Here is a 20,322-nt window from a genome sequence, read left to right as displayed (position 1 = left end):
GAACGTCGCTTATAACAAGCGGACATGGCAACACCAAATGTTGCCAAGTGGACGTGAAAGGAGGAGTTAAGGTGACGTAACGCCACGCTATCGTCGTGCAGTTTGTGTGTTGACATTTTATGAGGTAATTTTAAATGTATATTTGGTCATTTTTAACTTAAATCTCACTCTCGTTCATTCTCGCAAATGGACCGCTTCTTGCCTTCTTTATTATGTGCGTTCGAGTTCATTTATTTACTTTGAAAATAGTGTGTTTGTTAGAATTATTATACAATCATTTGTTTGGTTTCATCGATACGATCTCGTGGTGGGACTGGAAATAACCTAAGTTTTAGGAGATAGGCCTACAACAAGGGGAGCCCCGGGGAGGAGGTGTCCTTTATTCATTTTGTCAATCTATCTGCTAGAATGAATCGAAAGTTTATTATTTATGTGACGACCAGGAAACAGCTACACCGTAACACGACGTCGGTACTAAAGTTTGATTTCTCTTCATTCATGCAGATTATTAAATAAAGGCAGCCCACTTTAATTCATAACCATGTCGAAAGCGGCCGTGTTGAAGATACGGAAAGACAACGCAATGAAGGTAAAGTCACGTCGTTGGTAATGTGTTTAAAATAATACCAAACATTAAATGCATTGCGTGGGGTAGTAGGCTACGTACGCCCACGCACGGTGCTTTGTTTATTTCGTAGTACGACGGTGTCGCTTGCTGAGAAGGACAGATTGATCTACAAGCTGCCAAACTAATGTTCTTCAGGACAGACTAGAGATATTGTTCTCGGCAAGCAACAGCAGTGAGCACTCACCTCATGTGGGAGGTTTATGGGAACTGGGAAGCCCCTTTTCCTTTCCTAGAGCACAAGCAGGAGGTCAAATTACATGCCCAGCCCCTGCATAATATAATATAAGGGACATAATGATCTGATGATGATCATGGCAATGCATGTTGATGTGTGTCACTTTACTCACTTATAGCCTACCTACCAGTGGTTCTCATACTTTTTAATGTCAAGGACCCCCAAATTAATAAATTATGTATTTGCCATCTGAACATATTTTGTGCCAGGGACCCTGGCAGAACCCTCCCAGAACTACTGACTTATAATGCATGTGTGTCTATTTGTTTTCTACAGGTGGACAACTTCCGCGAGTCGCTATATCAAGAGGTTTGTGCCTTGGAAAAATATATTGGACACAAACAGAGGGCCTATTATATTCACAGGCTTTATTATGCTAAATACTGCATCTATTTATCTTCTCCTGCCTGCAGGCAGATAATCTTCTCTCCACCTACATCCCCTCGAAGATCGTCCTGCTGGATGATCTGCTGAGAGTAAAACAATTTCAACATTCATTCATTGCATACAGCTTTACACGGAGGGAACTTTCAAATATTTTCATTCTTGAAGTAGATATCTACCATTGAACAAGACATGTTCATTCTAAAAGTAGATACCATTTACATACGTTCACACAAAATGAACCTGTTGCCTAGCATTATGGTTAACCACTTCATTGAGCCCAGGGGCCCCTAGCTAGCCCCCCTTACATTTCCCTCTAGTCTGCACTAAACTAGCTGATCTACAAGCTCACAACGTATCATTATAGCGACACATTGTGAGCTTGTAGATCGTCTGTTTATCCTCAGTGTTTCGTTAACTTAAAACACAGACATTACAGGGTACAAAACGTTATTTTGTCTGAAATGTCGTTTTAAATGGTGCATTTATATAGCGCCTTTATCCAAGACGCTTTACATAGATGCATAGGTGCATTCCATTCACGCACATTCATACACCGATGGCAGCGGAAACCATGCAAGGCACCAACCAGCACATCAGGAGCAATTAGGGGTTCAGTGTCTTGCTCAAGGACACCTCGACACTAACTCTGGGGTTCGAACTGGCAACCTTGCGGTTACCATCCAGCCACTCTACCCCTGATCCACAGCCGCCCCTATTAAATTATTAGGAAAAGCCTCATCTCATCATGTCCCATCACTACAATCCCTCTTTTTTCCCTCTGTCAGGAGGATGCTTTCAGTATCACAGATATGACATCACTACAGGTTCCTCTGGAGATCCCCATCCCAGACCCTCCTACTCCAGAGGAAGAGGTGAGGCTAGATACCACCAGTATGCCTATCGTAATTACATAATCGCCTAGTAATCAGTATTATCGTCAGAATCGTTTCCATTCATATGTACAGAATGTATTTTTTTTCCCAACGTATATTCCCATATTCTGCAGCAGTATGTGACGTCGTCAACTGCATTACATATTGTTGCTGTCAGACAGAAACCTTGCATATTTTTTTCACCCTTCATCTTACTACAGTAACACACAAACGTAGCGAAAATAGCAGTGTCGCAATGTCACACGTTGCAAATTTGTAGCCATTTTTCAAAATGTATTTTAAAGTGAAAGTATGTCTGCAGGTTTTATAAATGAAGAATATTACCAAGAGGTTTTACAAGGTTTCCACAAGACGGCGACAATAGTATGTAATGTAATCGCATTGTTGTCAAGGTGTCAATTCTCAAGGTGTCAGTTGAAATAACCAACTTATCACGAGGTTCGGAGAATAAACTTACTGTTATTTAATTATTTACAACACATGTTGGTAATAAACCAGCATGGAAAAATGCACATGAGATTTATTTAGGCTGTTTATGTGAAGCTATGTGATAGTAACATGTATTGAAAATGCATAGATTAGAGCTCAAACAATGTATAAATTAAGCACCAGTCTTTCATGGATTGTCATCTTGACAGGAAATGGAGACAGACAAAAATGAAGATGGGAAGAAAAAGAAGAAAGGTATTAAACATGTGTTTTCAGTCACTGTGAGGTCAGGTGTAGTTTGATTACACAGCAACAACTAGACAGAGAAAACTCTAAACACTGTTGCTTTTACAAATGGGATTGTTGGCTTGCTTGGTGTTTGGTTGTTCATTCATTGGGCCATTTACCCCCTTTTCAAATGATTATATAGACCCCCACCCCCCTTGTAGGACTGTTTTTCTTTTCTCCTTTTTTCCTCCGATAAATTTGTGTAAATGTTATTATACATGAGAAATCGATTGTTACTTCTCACTACACGGAAACTGACCCAGGGGCCCCTGGTGGTCCCAATTTTATAGTCCAAATAGCAAAGACCACATGTATCTGTAGCACACACCATATGATAATACTTGAAACACGTACTCGTACACTGTATGGAAAAATAATTTCACTAAGTCAGAAAGGTGAAAAGTGTTTGAACAGCTGGTTTCTTTCCAACAACTAAATTTATCCTCTCTGTTTCTCAGCTCCTAAATGTGGCTTCATCAAGGGGAATGACAATATTGTGAAGTTGCTGGACAGAGTAAAACCAGAGATCGCTGCACTAAGAGAGGCCATCATCACTGTACGTAAGAAGTCTAAATGAACAGTGATTAATTAAAGGCCTTTAAAATACTTTAAAAACAATCCAATCTTATTCTTTAAAAGTAATCAAGGCTGTTGGGATTTTAAGCCCTGCACGGGGAGTATTTTACTGATATTGCAGCGACATCATGTGGTTAGATTTGAACACTGCATGCTGAATCTGTGTCAGATCTTTTTGTTGCTTTGAAAATATGTTATTTTGTGACTTGTGAGCAACACTGTCATATCACAAAGTATCACAATGTCACTTTTAGCCTACTGTATTTTTATGAACATTTGCCATCTGGTGCTAATTATTATATTCCTTTGTCTGTTGCTGCATATGACATCCAATGATACACATGACTGAAAATGTATAATGGAACATTAATAGCCCAATATTTAGTAATAGGCTAGCCCAAGGTTTCTTACGATTCTGACGATATCACTTGAAATAAACACTACGAGAGTCTAAATCTTGGGCTAGAACATTAATAATGGTATTTTAATCCGCTGTACCCTGCTTGTGGATCAATAATGTTCCTAATAAATGTTATTTTAGGTGTCATGCTGGATTCAGCACCTGATCCCAAAGATAGAAGATGGAAATGACTTTGGTGTTGCTATCCAGGTAACGTTCAAGAGATGTTAGGCTTATTGACTCCATACAGTGGAGATATATATATATATATATACACATATATTTTTTTCTTTGTATGAACATGAACCTTATTGTCTTTCACTTAATGACTGACAACTTCGGTCAAGACGTCTGATGCAGTTAACATATGATTTTATTCTGACTGAGCACAGGAGAAGATCTTGGAGAGGATCACTGCTGTGAAGACGAAGGTGGATGGCTTTCAGGTCAACATAAACAAGTAGGCTTCAGAACAGTGGTTTAATTCCAGCAATTCTATAGTATGTACTGTAGCCATTTTATTTATTTTTATAGATTGGCTACAAGCTATAAATAATACACATGTAATGTGATGCATTGCATTCTGATCGTAGATGGCCTATTGTTGATATTTTTTGAAAGACAATATAATTGTCTTATCCCTTTATTTCTTGCTCAGGTACTTCTTAGAGAGAGGAGATGCTGTTGCCAAAGCGTGCAAAGAAACTCATGTGGTAAGACATGGAGACTCTGTATCTACCAAAATGTAACACACATTCAACACAGCTTAATGCAACGCTTGTGATCTGCTTTCTTCCAGATGGACTATCGTTCACTCGTTCATGACAAGGATGTGAATATCTACTGTGAGATGAGGGTGATCATCTTAGACATCCGCGGCTTCTATGTAAGTTAAGACTTTTTGTAATCGCGTTGACATTTGATGGGTGAATATAGCTGATCTTGAGCTTGTTGTACAATAAAGTATATAGAGCGTCGTAGTCCCCCCCTTTCATGACGACGCCAGGCCCAGGAAATAATTCCCAATGCATTTTTCCCATAGACATTTCAAAAAGTATTTATTTAAAGACCTTATAAGCGTCGTACTCGTACAAACCTAACTCGAGTCGTGACAAATCATGACAACAAAAACAATATTTTGGAGCAAACAAATAATTTCAAAGAAGAAAAACAACAAAAAAAAGTTTTCTTCTTTCTAATTATTTGTTTGGCCCGAAAAATTGTGTTTGTTGTCATGATTTGTCACAACTCGAGTTGGCTTTGTACAAGGCTTAAAAGGTAGGGGGCGGGACTGCGACGCTCTATAGGCCAGGGCTTAAAGGAGGTACATGGACTTTTGGTAGGGGGTCTTCCCCGTCTCTCCTCGACGTTAATAAACAGAACATTAATTTTCAGTTTGGGCTAATCATTTTATCCAGTCAAACGAGAAGAACCCATTAGTCAACTTTCAGTTTTACTGTAGTGTGCCAGTTCTAATTCTGTCTACTCATTTCATCACATCTAATTTTACTCATTTATCCTGAAAATGTATTTTCTGTTTATTAAAGAGACATAACAATGATTACTATCGAAATAGCCTTAAAGGGGGGGAAAGGCCAAACGGGGAGGTATATATTGTTACATACTCGCCCCCATATATCCATCTTTGAGGATCATTATGAACAAAAATAACCATGTTCCAATTATATTTTTCTGCCTCTTCCATCCATGAATCAGTGGCTCTAACCCTTGTTCTATTGTCTGCTTGTAGCACAGTAGTATTACTCTGAATTGAGGCTTATTTTGTGGAATCATTTGAGTCACTCTGTAAGTCTATCAGCCAACAGAAGTACTGAAAATGCCATGTTAGCCAAAAACTAACTTATCACTTTAACCTTGTGTTCTGATTAATTTGCTAGGCGGAGCTTTATGACATCATCAACAAGAATCTCGAAAAGGTGACCAATCCGAAAGGAGAAGAGAAGTCCCCCATGTACTGAACCACTAGATCCTCTTTGACCTCTTAGTAAAACTATGACAGATTAACCTTCCAACTAGTAACTAAGCAAGTCACAGCTAACACGCCAGGCAGTCGACCCTTTTTCTCAAACCAGTGTCTTAAAACACTTTTCTCCTTTCAAATCACATCTGTTAAGACAATAAACACATCCAAACAACACATGGAGTCAAGTATATTCTGTCGTTGCAAACGCATGCAGGCTGCAGCTGTCAGCTTGTGCTGTATAAGTGTATATTGTGTCAGTAATTGGGAGCAAATATAAAATGATAGAATATCATTAATTGTATAATATTGTTTACATGTGATACAATGGAAAACAAATCTGTTTGAAAGAAGCGGTCTGTAAGGCTGTGTCAATCTTTGTGATTTTATTCTTAACAAAAAGCAGTCTCTCATAATGTGGTTTACACGTACAATTAACACAAATGCTCAATTAGCAAACCTGATAGAAAAGTCATTTCTGTTCAAACACCACAAATAAAAAGTCAAGGTAGAACAAAGTAAGGAATGAGACATATCCACAACAGAAAACAAAACATGAGCACAGCGCCCTCTGCTGCTGCTCCTCTATACCTCAGGACCTTCTCCACCAGGTATGAGCTAAAGAAAGGACAAACATACATTGCATTTCATTCCTAATTTGAACTTTATCACACAATTATATCACAGAGCTCAATAGCATTATCTGCCGTTTGGAGTGGACTGTTTAAATACAAAAATATGTTTCAAAATGCATTTCTAAATGGAAGCATGAGACAAGCGAAATCGCTAAGAGACAGCATATGGTTTGGTTACCTGCTGTACGTCATTTGCAAACATTTCTGTTGTAGACCTGATCTACAACCTCACAAGTCACATTGTGACACCGTGTGAGCTTGTAGATCGGCTAATTTCACGATTTTTGAAAATAGGAATTAAGTGGTTACCAAACTTACTATAAAGTTTACTATATCAATTTACACCTGGGTTTCCACAGAATACATTTCTGATACTCATTGAATACAAACAAGTAAAAACAAGCCGAATGAAAAATTGTATACCATGGTGATGTTATTGCCGTTAAGTAGAATCTGATCCAATTTAGTTATCCTCCTTCCTTCTGGCGTGAGTTCACTAAAACGCAAGTTCGAGAAGAAAAGTTACAGATACTATATATAGTTAGTTAAATTTACAAAATGTGACTTAATGCAACCAGATGCATACTTACAATTCTGTCACATCCTCAAGGACCATGTCTGAGATAATAAGTTATGGAATTCAACTCAAAGAAATGTCTCTACAAAGTCCAAACCACTCCATTCAGTGCAGTACTAAGGCCCAGTCCACACTCATTTGTCAGAAGAAGAATCAGCTTTATTGTCAGATTCACAGAGTAAAGGTGGTTGCACACCGATTGAAAACCGATGGAGAAACGCAGCTAAAAATCCGAAAAACGTGCTCGGTGTGTGGGTACCTTAAGAGTGGGTGAAATGTGTTTTTGTGCATAGTTCCTATCGTGTTGCTTTTTCCACAGAAGAAAAAGGGAAGGGGGGGGAAAGAGATCAACAAAATAAGAAAATCTACATATTTACACAAACTTGAGATAAAGGTATAAAGGTGAACAAGACTAAAATCAGGGCGTTGTACATGGGATTAACATCCATAATGTGTGTGACTGTGTCAACCACGTAATCTACATAAAAAAGGACTGACACTGGTATAATCCGCAAAGGTCCATGAGGTAGACAAGACAAAACCGTCAGTGCCGTTTTGGGACTCTGTTGCAGGTCTTGCATTTAGGGCTGTCACGATTACAAATTTAGCTTGACGAATAATTGTCACACAAATAATTGTGATTAACGATTTAATTGAGTTTTTGGCTTTGAGCATTGGAACACATGAATAAAAATATGAATTCTGTTTGGCTTTTAGGCTTCGTAAACAAAAGGTGCAATGGGCAGATACGACAAATGACTTGGATGAATCGCATACATTTATACTTTGTGAATAGTGGAAATAGCCGATCTACAAGCTCAAAACGCATCACAACGTGACGTTTTGAGCTTGTATCTCTCTGCTATTTCAACTACTTTTGAAAATCCAACATAGAAAAAAAGATTATGACGAGACGATTATGCACAAATAACTGTGATTATCTCTGAAATAACTGAAATTAGACATTTTATGTAATAATTGTGACAGGCCTAATGTGAATCATTGGTGGGGACTGGGCTTAGTTTGCACAATGATGCTGCTGCATCGTGTAAAATCAATAGACCACCAGAATCTGAAAAAAGGATACTGACAAAGTCATCGAAACCCAACAGAGTGCCCACGATTTCTTTGTCCGTCTTCATGACGATGTGAATACGAGAGCCGATGCATTTGTCCACAAGCTCTGAAAAATAGATTGAGATGAAGGGTTAATTAACTGATGGTGCATTGATCAGTGGTTTTCAACCCTTTTATACCACAGCCCATTATTTATTCAGCATTTGAGCCACGCACGGACCACCATTTGACGAGATTCTGCCTCTCAGACACACAACTAAAGAATGTTTTGTCCACAATTCCATGCTTCCGTGACTATGTAGATATTTAACAATAATTTTACTCTTGAGATCGTAAAATGAAACAATGGTCTAATTTTACGAGTTAAAATAAATAAAAGGTCCATTTGGTTACCAACATTCCATCATTTAGCTGGGGACCACTGGTTGAGATTGAGAACCACTGAAGTACATGATGACAAGTTGAATGTTAAGTGCCCTTAAGTGCTCTTTGAGAGCGGTTTTGAAGGAGTCTAAGGATTCACATTTCTTAACCCGTTGGTAGGGAGTGAATTAATTTAACCCCTTGTTGGAGCCGAATCTGGGTTGAACATGGTTTGTTGAACTCCATCTGGTGTTGTGAACTTGTGATCATGGTCTTCGTTGACATTAAGGAAGTATTTGTGACAGGTACATGTATCTTAGAGGTGTAGCGAGTCGTCAACACTAAGCCATTCCAACCTATCAAAATGAGCGGGGGTGAGGTGGGTTCTGGGAGTTGGGCCAAGTAGAAACCTGACTAGTTGGTTTTGGGATGTCTTGAGCCTTGTTTTACTAGGAAATGTGAGGTGCTGTGATACCATGAGGTGCATGAATAGTCAAAGAAATGAGGGCTCCTGTTAGGGTCTTCAAAGTATTTTTGCTGACCAGTGAGAAGATTCTGTTGGCCTTTTTATTACATTGGTAGCCATTTTATCACAGGAAAGATTTGTCTCCAGGATGGAACCTAGGTAGGTAATTTAGTCTTTTCTTGTGATAATAATGTCACCCACTTTTAACTGAGAAGACGCCTTGCTGAGATTACTATTCGATCCAAAGAGAATGGATTTAGTTTTTCCCTACAATCAGTCATTTGATTTTACTTTCATTAAGTGTTGTACACGTACTTTTGAAAGGTAACACTTACAGAGAAGTTTTCCATCTATCCCAATGACGCCTGCTTTTACTCTCTTGAAGAGACTTACTCAGAATAGTCTACACATTCCTGTGTACTCTTTTCACCCCATCATACACATAGGGTCAGAGGGGGTTCCAGGGGGTCCCCAGCGAAATGAGATATTAGTATAACTCAGTTTAACCGCCTTAAGGCCAAATACAATTTAATTTGACCTTGAAGTGTATATTTGTACGTCTCTAAATATTATGATGAACTGAAAACGGTGGACCCTCTTGTAAACAAGTGTAATGCTTTATGGTGTCGTCCACTCAGTTAACAGTTTTTGTATAGAGTTGTGCTTGAATGAAAATGTACTGTATTTCTGCAAACTCTTAATAAATACTTCAGTCAATCAATCAAAAGCTTAATTGGGGGTCCTGCTAGTCACGAACAAGTTTAATAAAAACGTGTGCATCATGAACATGGTGGACAGAGCGGGACGCTAAAATGCTGAACGCTACATCTCTACACAACATCCTGCTGTCCTCCAAATACAACCACCGTTCAATCCATGCCGACTAGTCACGAGTTTAATGCTAAAATATTAATATATAAACAATACATGCGTCTATTACGAACCCAGTGGGAGCAACTGTGAAGGATTTGTTGGTGGTGCTGTCGACGCCATGTTGGTTCAGGTTTCTGAATAACAGACTAGATCAATCGATTGATTGAAGAATGCCGGCAGTCAGGCCAGACCAATCAAACATACACACATCGATCGATGCCATATGTATCATTTTAGTAGCCTGGTAGAACCACTCCCCCTGCTGGACAACATTTGCATTAATATACATGAGTAACCACTTCAACCCGGGTAGAAGTAGAATTGTAGGCCTGTACCATAGACTGTAAAAGGCCTGTACATGTGTATACTGTATAAGGCCTATATTTTGGCCATTTGAAAATTAATATTTTCAAAATACTTTTATGTAATTTGAAAACTGGAAATTAGACATTCCACATAATGAGTAGGCCTACTTGGTAGTTTAAGTACATTTTGATGCCAACACTTTTGTACTTATGTAGCGCCAGCCGGGAGGCAAACCCAGAACCTCGTATCAGTAAGCAGCGTATGTTACCATTCGGCTAATGAGCCCGATAGGAAAGTAGTAACGCAGCCACCTATAGCCTACACTTTCACTCAACTACATTTAGAATTCCAGCCTATTTCTATATTGCAGTATTGATACCTTTAGTTAAGTTAAAAATCACACCCATGTGAAGTGAGGGGGGCTCTTATCATCATGCATCACACTGGCTAATCAGAATGCCTGTTGCCTGTGACATTGAACTTTCCCTTCAATGTCAATGGCATTTAATGTTTTGATGATTAATTTACGTCATATTTAGCGGAATTGTCAATGGCAAAATGGCAAATCTTGAGACGTGTGGTGTGGGGACAAAAGCTGTGAGTACTTTTTCCACCACTGGCATTTAAAAACTAAAAGTCAAAAGCCAAAGCCAGCAGAGCTCCTTTGCTCTGCTCATGTGGACCATCCACATCTCTCTCTCTCTTTTTTATCCTGTTCCAGTGGGATTTCCTGACCAATGGGAAATTCAGAAGCTTCCGGGGAGTTTCTGGTCAGGTTGGAAAATGGGCCTTTGTTCTAGCTGGTGAAGTATGCAGACCTTAGAGACATGAGAGGATCTCCTTGATCAGCTTTGAAGGTCCAGAACATCATGTACACTGGAACTTGTACAAGGCTTGTACTAGAACGGGTGTACATCTGAAAAGAGTCATTCACATCGCATGTGCCATGTGGCCCCAAACCACCACAGGTTTTCTGAACATCCGATATCTTGGAAATTCGTCTGCTTATCCACAAAAGGAGAAGAATGCTGTATTTTCCTTAACTTCCACGCTGCCAATAGACTGTTTTACACTGTAACATCAATCAACCAAATGCCTGCGATTCTTCAGGGCCTGGTTCTCTACTTACATGATGTTCTCTTGCTGTTTCTTCAAGGTTTGTTGTGCTTTATTGTTACATATTGTGAACTGGTACATTTTTGTTCGGCTTCCTTCAGACAGAGGGGGTAGAGTTTAGGTAATATCCTAGATTTCATCTGCACCTGATACTCCATCACTATTGTTGTAGTAGCCTATATCAGTTTTGAGTCAGACTCAGTTCCTCCTGCATGCATGTGTTTGACCAGGCCGTCGTCCATGTTCTACATCAGCAGTTCGGCCAAACCCCATTACCTCCTGACCTAGCTGACGCACCCGGGCCCACATGGAAATGAAATATATGAACATATATTTTTTATATGTGCAAGATATATGTGACATATTATTCTAAATTGGCCACCTGCTATATAGAGACATATATTTCCTATATCCACATATGCGCATATATCCACATATATGAACCTGAATATGGCATATATTCTGCCATATATACTTGCCATATATTATTGGCATAATTTGTTCATATATTTAAAATAAAACCATAGCACCACCATTAGCCTTTTCATGTCACGCACCCCCTAGAAGGCGCTCGCGCGGTTTTTTGATTGATTGATTGAAGAATTTATTAACAGTTTGCAGAATTACAGTACATTTCAAGCACAAACTCAATACAAAGGCTGTTAACTGTGAGTGGACGACCCAATTAAGCATTACACTTGTTTCCAATAGGGTCCACCATGTTCAAATCATCAAAACATTTAGAGACGTACAAATAGACACTTCTATAGACAGAACAGGAATTCATGGTGCACCACAGGCCCAGGGGGTGCACCACAGGGGGTGCACGCACCACAGTTTGGGAACCCCTGTTCTAGATGTTCAGGTCCTCTGCCACTGCACTTCATCCTCCTCCTCGCTGCTGCTGCTGATTTCATCAAAGAGCTCCCTCAGTTCGTCCCGCTGGGTCTTGGACCTTTGGCCCAGCTTGTGTCCTGAGGTGGCCGGTGAGGAGCCCAGGCTGTTGTCCAGAGAGCCGTACTGGTCCGTCTCCTGGGACTCCTCCGTCGCTTCCACCTTATACGTGGACTTAACGGCCTCTGCGTCTGCACTTAGCAGCCTCTTCACCTGATCTTCCACATCAGGAGACTCAATATATTTCTTCTTTGCCATCTTACGGAATCTTCTCTTCCGCGTGTTCTTCAGGGGGCGAGTGATGCCGTAATTCCAGAGAAACCTCTTGTCCATTTCTTTGTCCTTCATTTTGCTCTTTGTGCTTTCAGTCGGCGGGTTAAGGTCTCCATCTAGCGTGCACACCAGTATCTGACTGATATCAGCAGTCTTATAAAAGGTATTGTTGTCTACTGTTTTCAGTGACTCCAGGACGCAGGGGAGATTCATCAGTTTGCAGGCCAAGGAGACACGGTCCACTGTTACAATTCCATGATGACCATCCGGGTGGAACTTGATGGTGAGTCTGTCTTTCGCACTGGTAGACTGAGCAATGCTTCTTACTGTTGATGCATATTCCGTAGGCAGCCTGAGGATGAACTGACTCTCCTGGTCATTGGGAGCATCCTCTGTTGTTTCGTTATTCCTTGATTTGACAACTTTTCGTCTTTTGTATTTAGAAGTCATTATTGTTTTCCTTGCTTTGTTTTTTTTGCATGCGACAGCTAACACTGCTGCATAAACGTTGACTTTAATTAAGAGACAACAGCTTCCGTGAAAAATGAACAAGTTGATTGTTCTGCAGTGTATTTTTGCTGCATTCATGACCCCTATTTAACTTTAATTAGTGGGCATAATCACCATATTTGGAGAGTACCTAGTTATGCCGATCTAACAACAAGAATGATGTCATCCATTCCTGAACTGGTGTGACATACTAATAATAAGGGAAAATTAGCTTAAGTTATGGGAAATCTGGGAAAAAAAATGCTTACCACTAGCTTTCTTCACAAATGTGTTCATAAAGGTGTCTACTATCACAGAAAAAATTGTTCCAACCCAACTCCCTTGGGAAACTTTGTGACAGCTAGCTGCTGAAAGTTGGAGTACCATTATCAACCAATATAAGGCAAATAATTCCAAATTTCATTATACTTTAAGTAGCATGTGACATGTCAAACTAGGGGGTTTTCATGATGCTGAATCCATTGCAAGCATTAGTTTTGCACAAAAAACACTCCTTTGCCTAAAAATGCCCATAGCCGTCATCACAAATGTGATGAGGTCAGCACAAGCCAAGTGGCTATGGCCGAATTTAGCCCAAGGAGTGTTTTTTGTGCAAAACTAATGCTTGGAATGGATTCAGCATCATGAAAACCCCCTAGTTTGACACATCACATGCTACTTAAAGTATAATGAAATTTGGAATTCTTTGCCTTATATTGGTTGATAATGGTACCCCAACTTTCAGCAGCTGTCACAAAGTTTCCCAAGGGAGTTGGGTTGGAACAATGTTTTTCTGTGATAGTGGACACCTTTATGAACACATCTGTGAAGAAAGCTAGTGGTAAGCATTTTTTTTGCAGATTTGCCACAACTTAAGCTAACTTTACCTATAACTAACACGTATTATAACTAACTATAATACGTGACAGACGTCATAGCTGTTGTGAAAAGTGAAATCCTATACATGACTCAGCCATAACCATATAAGGAGTTCCCAATGCAGCTATGACTAACCTATGCTAACCTCAATGTACTGTTGTGATGGCATCAGGCACAAACAAATCAGTCAACTCCATATATGGGCGGTGATGAAAATGGAGCCCTGGAGTCTGTTAGCTCCTGATGGTTCAGTGGCATGGTGCCTCGAGTCATAGACTCGAATGCGGACTGCATGTGGCTCCAGTATGGTGGCATGCTGCGTATGGACCACTGATGATGTCATGGCCTAGTGTGGCCCTCTTAATTAACATATTATCACAATTATATTAATCACTTTATGCATGTATGATTGTTATTAAAAAACAGCACGGCACAAATGCATATCAATTTTGGAGTCTCTTGTGGATCTCATTCTCTCAGACATTATGTGACATATATCAGTCAGCTCCATATTTGGGCAAGGTTTCAACCGGGCCCATCTGACCTCCTTAAAAGTGTGTGTGTTTCAACTTAGCTGTAGTGCATGGACTGTGGCGTGCTGCCTGTCAGTGCTCTTTGTTTATTTGTTGAGAATATTTAATTCATAATTCATATCGGTGTCCCTGGAAACTAACTCTACAGCCACTTTGGTGAGAAACACAGCTTAATACCGTGGTGGTGGTAGGGTAGCATCAGCATCATGCCGTCCAGCGTTGGACCCAGCAGCCCGGCTGCTGCGCTCGCCGAGGCGCTGGAGAGTGCCGGTCGACTCATTGACCGACACCTGCAAGCGGACCGCTGCTTTCCTGATCTGTCAGAGCTGCTGTCGGTTCGCTCCCATGACATACCATTGCTCTCTGGAATGTCAGACGTGGATTATCCCCTCCAGGGACTGGGGCTACTTGGTGTGCCAAACTTCCCGGAGCTTAGTGCGGTCCACAGAGTACCCTTACCTCCTGAGCTGGTGGAGCAATTTGGCCACGTGCAGTGCAACTGCATGATGGGAGTCTTTACCGAGATAAGTCGAGCGTGGCTCACCGTAGACAATCACATCTTCATGTGGAACTATGAAGATGGCAGAGATGTGGCATATTTTGATGGTCTCGTTGAAACCATCCTGTCGGTGGGTCTCGTGAAACCAAAGCCAGGGTTTTTCCAGCCTAGCATCCACTATCTCTTGGTACTGGCCACTCCAGTGGACGTGGTTATCCTTGGATTCAGTTTCCCCGAAGGCCATACGGGGTTGAATGACAGCATGCATGGTGGGATGCAACTGCTGCCGGAACCACTCTACTCTGTACCAACAGACAACATCCACATCCTGGCCATCGCCTCCACAGACTACGGACGGATCTTCGTGGCAGGCAAGGACGGCTGCCTGTATGAGATTGTGTACCACCAGGCCGAGGCAGACTGGTTTAACCAGCGATGCCAAAAAATCAACCTCTCCCAAAGCAGACTATCCCTTCTTTTTCCCTCCATGTTCCAGTTCTGGTTCTCAGATGATGATCCCATTGTGCAGATAGCCATTGACGACTCTCGCAACACTCTCTTCACACGCTCAGATAAAGGAGTCCTACAGGTATATGACCTAGGTGCCAATGGCATGGGCATGAGTCACGTGGCATCTATGGCACAGAGTTGCATTGTGGGAGCAGCTGCAAACATCGCCAGGACGATTGATCGTTCCATCTTTGAACCTATCGTCCAGATCTCTGTGATTGACAGATCTGAGTCTCTACACTGTCACCTGCTTGCTATTACTCATGGAGGTGTGCGTCTCTACTTCAGCACCACCCCCCATGAATCGACACAACAGACGCATGTTACTGCGAGACCCAGCCTTCTTTGCTTGGTGCATGTCCGTCTTCCACCAGGGTTTTCTGCATCTTCGACCCTGCAGAAACCCGCAAGGGTCCACAAGGCTCTACTTAGCAAAGGAGTTCTACTAATGGCTGCGTCTGAGACAGAGGATAGCGACAACCTGTGGTGCATCAACCACGACTCTTTCCCCTTCAAGAAACCCCTGATGGAGACTCAGGTAATGTCCAATGTAGACGGTCATTCCTGGGCCCTCTGCATTCTTAATGGGAAGAGGTCCACCAAGGTCTCTACTCCACTGAACAAAGACCTGGTCCCCATTATAGACTCGCCTGTGGTAGTTAAACAACACAGTGTCCCCCCACAAAGATTTGTCCTTCTGTCTTCTAAGGGTAGTCACATCTTCCATAAGCTGCGTCCGGTTGACCAACTGCGCCACCTCTTGGTTAGCGGTGCTGGAGGAGAAGGTGACGAAATTGAACAATTCTTCAAGCTGCATGGGGAGGAGCAAGCGTGTGCCACAGCTTTGATCCTGGCTTGTTCTAATGCTGCTTGTGACAGAGATGTTTCAGTGTGGGCTGCTAGAGCCTTCTTCAGATATGGAGAAGCACAGATGAGATTCCCCTCAACCATCACATCTCCAAGCCATGTTGGACCCATGTTTAGCTCTCCTTTGCCAGGTGTTTTACCTTCACCAATTAGACCTTTTGTGGCTTCGACCCCCATCCCTTCTGGTGCTGCCCCTATTGCTTCGATGTCGGCTGAACCTGAGGCGGTCTTCTCAGGAAAACATAATGGCGTCAGCGTCTACTTTACCCGTATTCTGGGGAGTATCTGGGATGGGAGCCTTGCTGTTGAGAAGATTAACAAAGGGAATCAGACTACGACTATTCTGGAGAGCAGCGTTAGCTCTTGTGATCTGGAGGCGGTCCTCCTGGAGTTAGAGGGTCTGCGGGAATTCCTTGATAAGAACTCTCAGCAGTTCATCCCCTCATCTTTGGGAGCAGCCAGTTTCAGCTCCCCTGCCAACCCTCAACGGAGGCCACAGGGTGTCATGCGGTCCGACGGGTCCAGCTCACAGCACGTTCAGCAGGGGCTCCAGGGGAGATTTCACACGGAGGCACAGGTCTATGAGAAAATGTCCCTACAGGGTATACAGCAGCTGGTTCATCGTTCTTGTCAGACACTGGCCCTCTGGAAGCTTCTCTGTGACCATCAGTTTAGCCACGTTATCTCAGTGCTCCCCAAGGAGCTCCAGGAGCAGATGAAGGGAGTGAGTTTTAAGGATGTGGTAATTCGGGGGAAAGAGCTTACAGGAGCTCTCATCACAGCGCTTATTAACGTTAACATCGAAAACAGTGACTCCGTGGATGCGGTCAGTAATCACCTCAGGGACGTCTGTCCCTTACTGTACAGCAGTGATGATAGTGTGTGCTCCGAGGCTAATGAGCTGCTGCAGAGGTCTTGGCAGATTCAGAACCAGGCGGACAAAGAGAGAACCCTGAGAGAGTCTCTACGACTGTACCAGCAGATCAGCCGTCACACAGACCTGCCCCTCGTCTGTTCTCAGTACAGGCAGGTTCGTTTCTACGAGGGAGTCCTGGAGTTGTGCCTCGCGGCAGCGGACAAGAAGGATCCCCAATGTCTGGGACTCCGCTTCTATAAGAGCGGGGAGCCAGAAGCGGACGGAGCTGGACAGACGGCATGGCAGGAAAGATTGTCGTGTTATAAATGCATCACAGATGCCATGCAGGAACTGGTGAACCAGAGCATGGCTGCCCTTCAGTCTCCTAGCGTCCCAGAGCAGCCTGCACCACCAGTTCTGACATCTGACCATGACATGCCAAGTAATGAGGATGCCACTGCCCATTTGGAACAGATGCTGGGTCTGGCCCGGAGGTCTAAGGATGAGCTGTTTCACATAGCCCTCTACAACTGGCTGATCCAGGCTGGCCTTACTGATAAGCTGCTGGAGATGAATTCTCCATTCCTGGAGGAACACCTTATGCACATGATAAAGCAGGCCCGGAGTAAGGTGCACAACATGGACCTCTTGTGGCAATACTACGAGAAGAGACGCAACTTTGGAAAGGCAGCCCATGTACTGGCACGCCTTGCCGACATGTACAGCACTGAGATCCCCCTGCAGCAGCGTTTGGAGTACATTTCTAGAGCCATCCTGTCTGCTAGGAGCTCCTCCTGGGCCGATGGAGAGTTCCTTCATGAACTTGAAGAAAAGATGGAGGTGGTGCGTATCCAAGTACAGATCCAGGACGCATTGTATAGACATCCCTCAGGGAGGAATATAATTTCACAGTTGGACTCGGAACTTCTGGATATCGCTAAGCTCTATGAAAAGTTTGCTGACCGTTTTAATTTGTCAGAGTGCAAGCTGGCCATCATTCATTGCGCTGGACACTCGGATCCGACTCTAGTGTGCTCGCTGTGGCAGGAGATCATGGAGAAAGAGCTGGCCGACAGTGTAGCCATGAGTCCTGCGGACAGAATGGGGGCCCTCAAGTGTAAAGTGGTGTCGCTCGGAAATAACTATGCTGGAACTCCCAGATACTTTCCCCTTGAATTCCTAGTGAGGTTTTTAGAGCAGGAGGTGTGTAAGTCGAACTGGAACGCAGGCTTTGTCACGGAAACCATGCGGGGGATTGGAGTACAGTTGCCTCGCCTGCTGGAAGTCTATGACCGACTCTCCAAAACACGGGATCCTTGTTGGCAACGCCTTAAGAAGCCCCTCCACCTGATGGAGTGTATCCATGTGCTTCTCTCAGGATATGTGGACGACCCCAGTGCAGTACTCGTGCACGACAGACAACGACGATTCACTAACTTGTGTCTTGACAGCATCTGTGGTTACCTAGTGGAGCTGCAAGGTCTCAGCCCTAACTCTGCCGCCTTGCAACAAAACATTGGTAACTTCAAATCCCTGAAGGCCAAGCTGGAGCAACTGAGCTTCTCTGTGTAACCCCTGAATACACCATCAAGGCCAAATGATAGACCACTTGGCATACATTAAATAGAACTTTAACAACAATAAAATCCAATATATTTTCAGGTGGGCGGTCAATCTTCAGCCAATCAGTAGAAAGTATTAATTAGCTTAAAATGTATCGCGACCTGAGAAAGCATTTTCTGTTTAAGCAAGAGCTGGAGGGATGGGGTACCCCTCCAGGAATACTAAAATGCTTGCCCCAAAACACAGTTGCCCCGGGGCAAATCCGGTGACCTCGGAACAGTCGCCACCAGGTATTCCTAAACGTAACCTTGGTAAACTGATTAATTGATTGACGTATTTATTAAAAGATTGGAGAGTTAAAGTACATTTCAGGCACAACTCAATACAAAACTGTTAACTGTGGATGACACCATAAAGCATTACACTTGTTTACAATAGGGTCCACCATGTTCAATTCATCATAACATTTAGAGACGTACAAATATACAGTTCTATAAAGCCAAAAATCACAACCGTGTGAAGTGAGGGGCTCTCGTATCATCTTACAACATGGAGGAGGTGATTAGGTGATGTAATGATGATGTAAAACAAACGGTGTCAAAACAAACATTAAATTCTCTTTATTGTTAATGGGATTTAATGTTTGTGTTAGGGACAAGATGATGTACATTTTCTCTTCATTGTCAATGGTGTTTTTAAAACAAACATTGAACTAAACACAAACATTAAACCTGTAGCTGTAGTATAGGAGGGGCTAGCGCCCCTCAGAAATATAGGAAATCATCATAGAGGAGGGAAAAAGGGGAAAAAGCATATACAGTGAGGGGAAAGGGGTGGGTGGGGGATTCAGATTTTACGGGGGCCAGTTTCGAATTGCAGCCGTCCGTAGTTGCCCTTTGAGAGAGCGGTTTTGAAGGAGTCAAGTGATTCGCATGTCTTAATAACTGTTGGTAGGGCGTTCCACATTTTGGTGGCATAGGAGCAAAATGAATTTAGTCCCTTGGTTTGTGCCGAATCTGGGTTGCACATGGTTTGTTGAACTCCCTCTGATGTTGTGGGTGTGGACTTTGTTGACATTAAGGAAGTATTTAGACAGGTACATGGGTATCTTGGTGGTGTATCGAATCTTGTGGACCAGACCCATTGCAAGATGCTGTACTCTGTCGTCAACCCTAAGCCATTCCAGCCTGTCAAAGTGGGCAGGGGTGAGGTGGGTTCGGGGAGTGAGGCCAAGTAGTAGCCTGACCAGTATGTTTTGGAAACTATGCCTAACCCTAATTCCTATAGACGTAACCTCAGTAAAACTATGCCTAACCCTAACCTTATTCCTATAAACGTAACCTCAGTAAAACCATGCCTAAACCGGCTTATTCCTAAACCTAACATCAGTAAAACTATGCCTAAACTGAACCATATTCTTAAACTTAACCCCAAACTTATTTCTAACCTCAGTAAAACAAATGGGGTCGAGTGGTCCACGGGAGTCGGTGAAAGTTAGAATATATCACACTCAAAAGTCAAAACTGTTAATTTCCTTAATATGTATTGACATTTCGTTCTCTTATGCATTTTATGTATCTGCTGAATGACAATAAGGTTATCTATCTATCTATCTATCTATCTATCTATCTATCTATCTATCTATCTATCTATCTATCTATCTATCTATCTATCTATCTATAGATCTATTAAAGTCACATTCAGAACCTCATAAATGACACAATAAATA

The 20,322-nt window shown here is 42.3% G+C and overlaps 4 protein-coding genes across 4 annotated transcripts; 2 read left to right on the top strand and 2 right to left on the bottom strand.

Annotated features, from left to right (window-relative positions):
* The first annotated feature begins 25 nt into the window (after positions 1-25).
* Positions 26-5,992, top strand: psme2 (proteasome activator subunit 2). The gene is made up of 12 exons (XM_079489088.1): positions 26-124; positions 505-589; positions 1,140-1,172; positions 1,277-1,339; positions 2,036-2,122; positions 2,782-2,827; positions 3,319-3,416; positions 3,978-4,046; positions 4,229-4,296; positions 4,495-4,549; positions 4,636-4,722; positions 5,735-5,992. Exons 2-12 carry the CDS (start codon positions 542-544, stop codon positions 5,813-5,815), a joined length of 735 nt encoding a protein of 244 aa, XP_079345214.1. The 5' UTR covers positions 26-124; positions 505-541; the 3' UTR covers positions 5,816-5,992.
* Positions 5,993-6,188: 196 nt separating this feature from the next.
* lsm5 (LSM5 homolog, U6 small nuclear RNA and mRNA degradation associated) lies at positions 6,189-10,008 on the bottom strand. The gene is made up of 5 exons (XM_079489089.1): positions 9,880-10,008; positions 8,117-8,212; positions 7,043-7,070; positions 6,876-6,948; positions 6,189-6,435 (listed from the first exon to the last, which is right to left on the bottom strand). The coding sequence occupies exons 1-5, from the start codon at positions 9,926-9,928 to the stop codon at positions 6,403-6,405; spliced, it is 279 nt and encodes a 92-aa protein (XP_079345215.1). The 5' UTR covers positions 9,929-10,008; the 3' UTR covers positions 6,189-6,402.
* Positions 10,009-12,091: 2,083 nt separating this feature from the next.
* Positions 12,092-12,847, bottom strand: LOC306913215 (transcription initiation factor TFIID subunit 7-like; the record flags this gene model as incomplete). The annotated part of the gene is made up of 1 exon (XM_079489803.1): positions 12,092-12,847. One exon carries the CDS (start codon positions 12,845-12,847, stop codon positions 12,092-12,094), a length of 756 nt encoding a protein of 251 aa, XP_079345929.1.
* Positions 12,848-14,504: 1,657 nt separating this feature from the next.
* Positions 14,505-18,602, top strand: LOC306913214 (nuclear pore complex protein Nup155-like; the record flags this gene model as incomplete). Its single annotated transcript, XM_079489802.1, has 1 exon — positions 14,505-18,602. One exon carries the CDS (start codon positions 14,505-14,507, stop codon positions 18,600-18,602), a length of 4,098 nt encoding a protein of 1,365 aa, XP_079345928.1.
* Between the last annotated feature and the right edge of the window lie 1,720 nt (positions 18,603-20,322).

The sequence above is a fragment of the Electrona antarctica genome (genome assembly GCF_951216825.1).
Source record: "Electrona antarctica genome assembly, chromosome: 20".
Classification (NCBI taxonomy): Eukaryota; Metazoa; Chordata; class Actinopteri; order Myctophiformes; family Myctophidae; genus Electrona; species Electrona antarctica.
The sequence above is the reverse complement of the archived record's forward strand: the minus strand, read 5'-3'. Positions and strand labels throughout refer to the sequence as shown.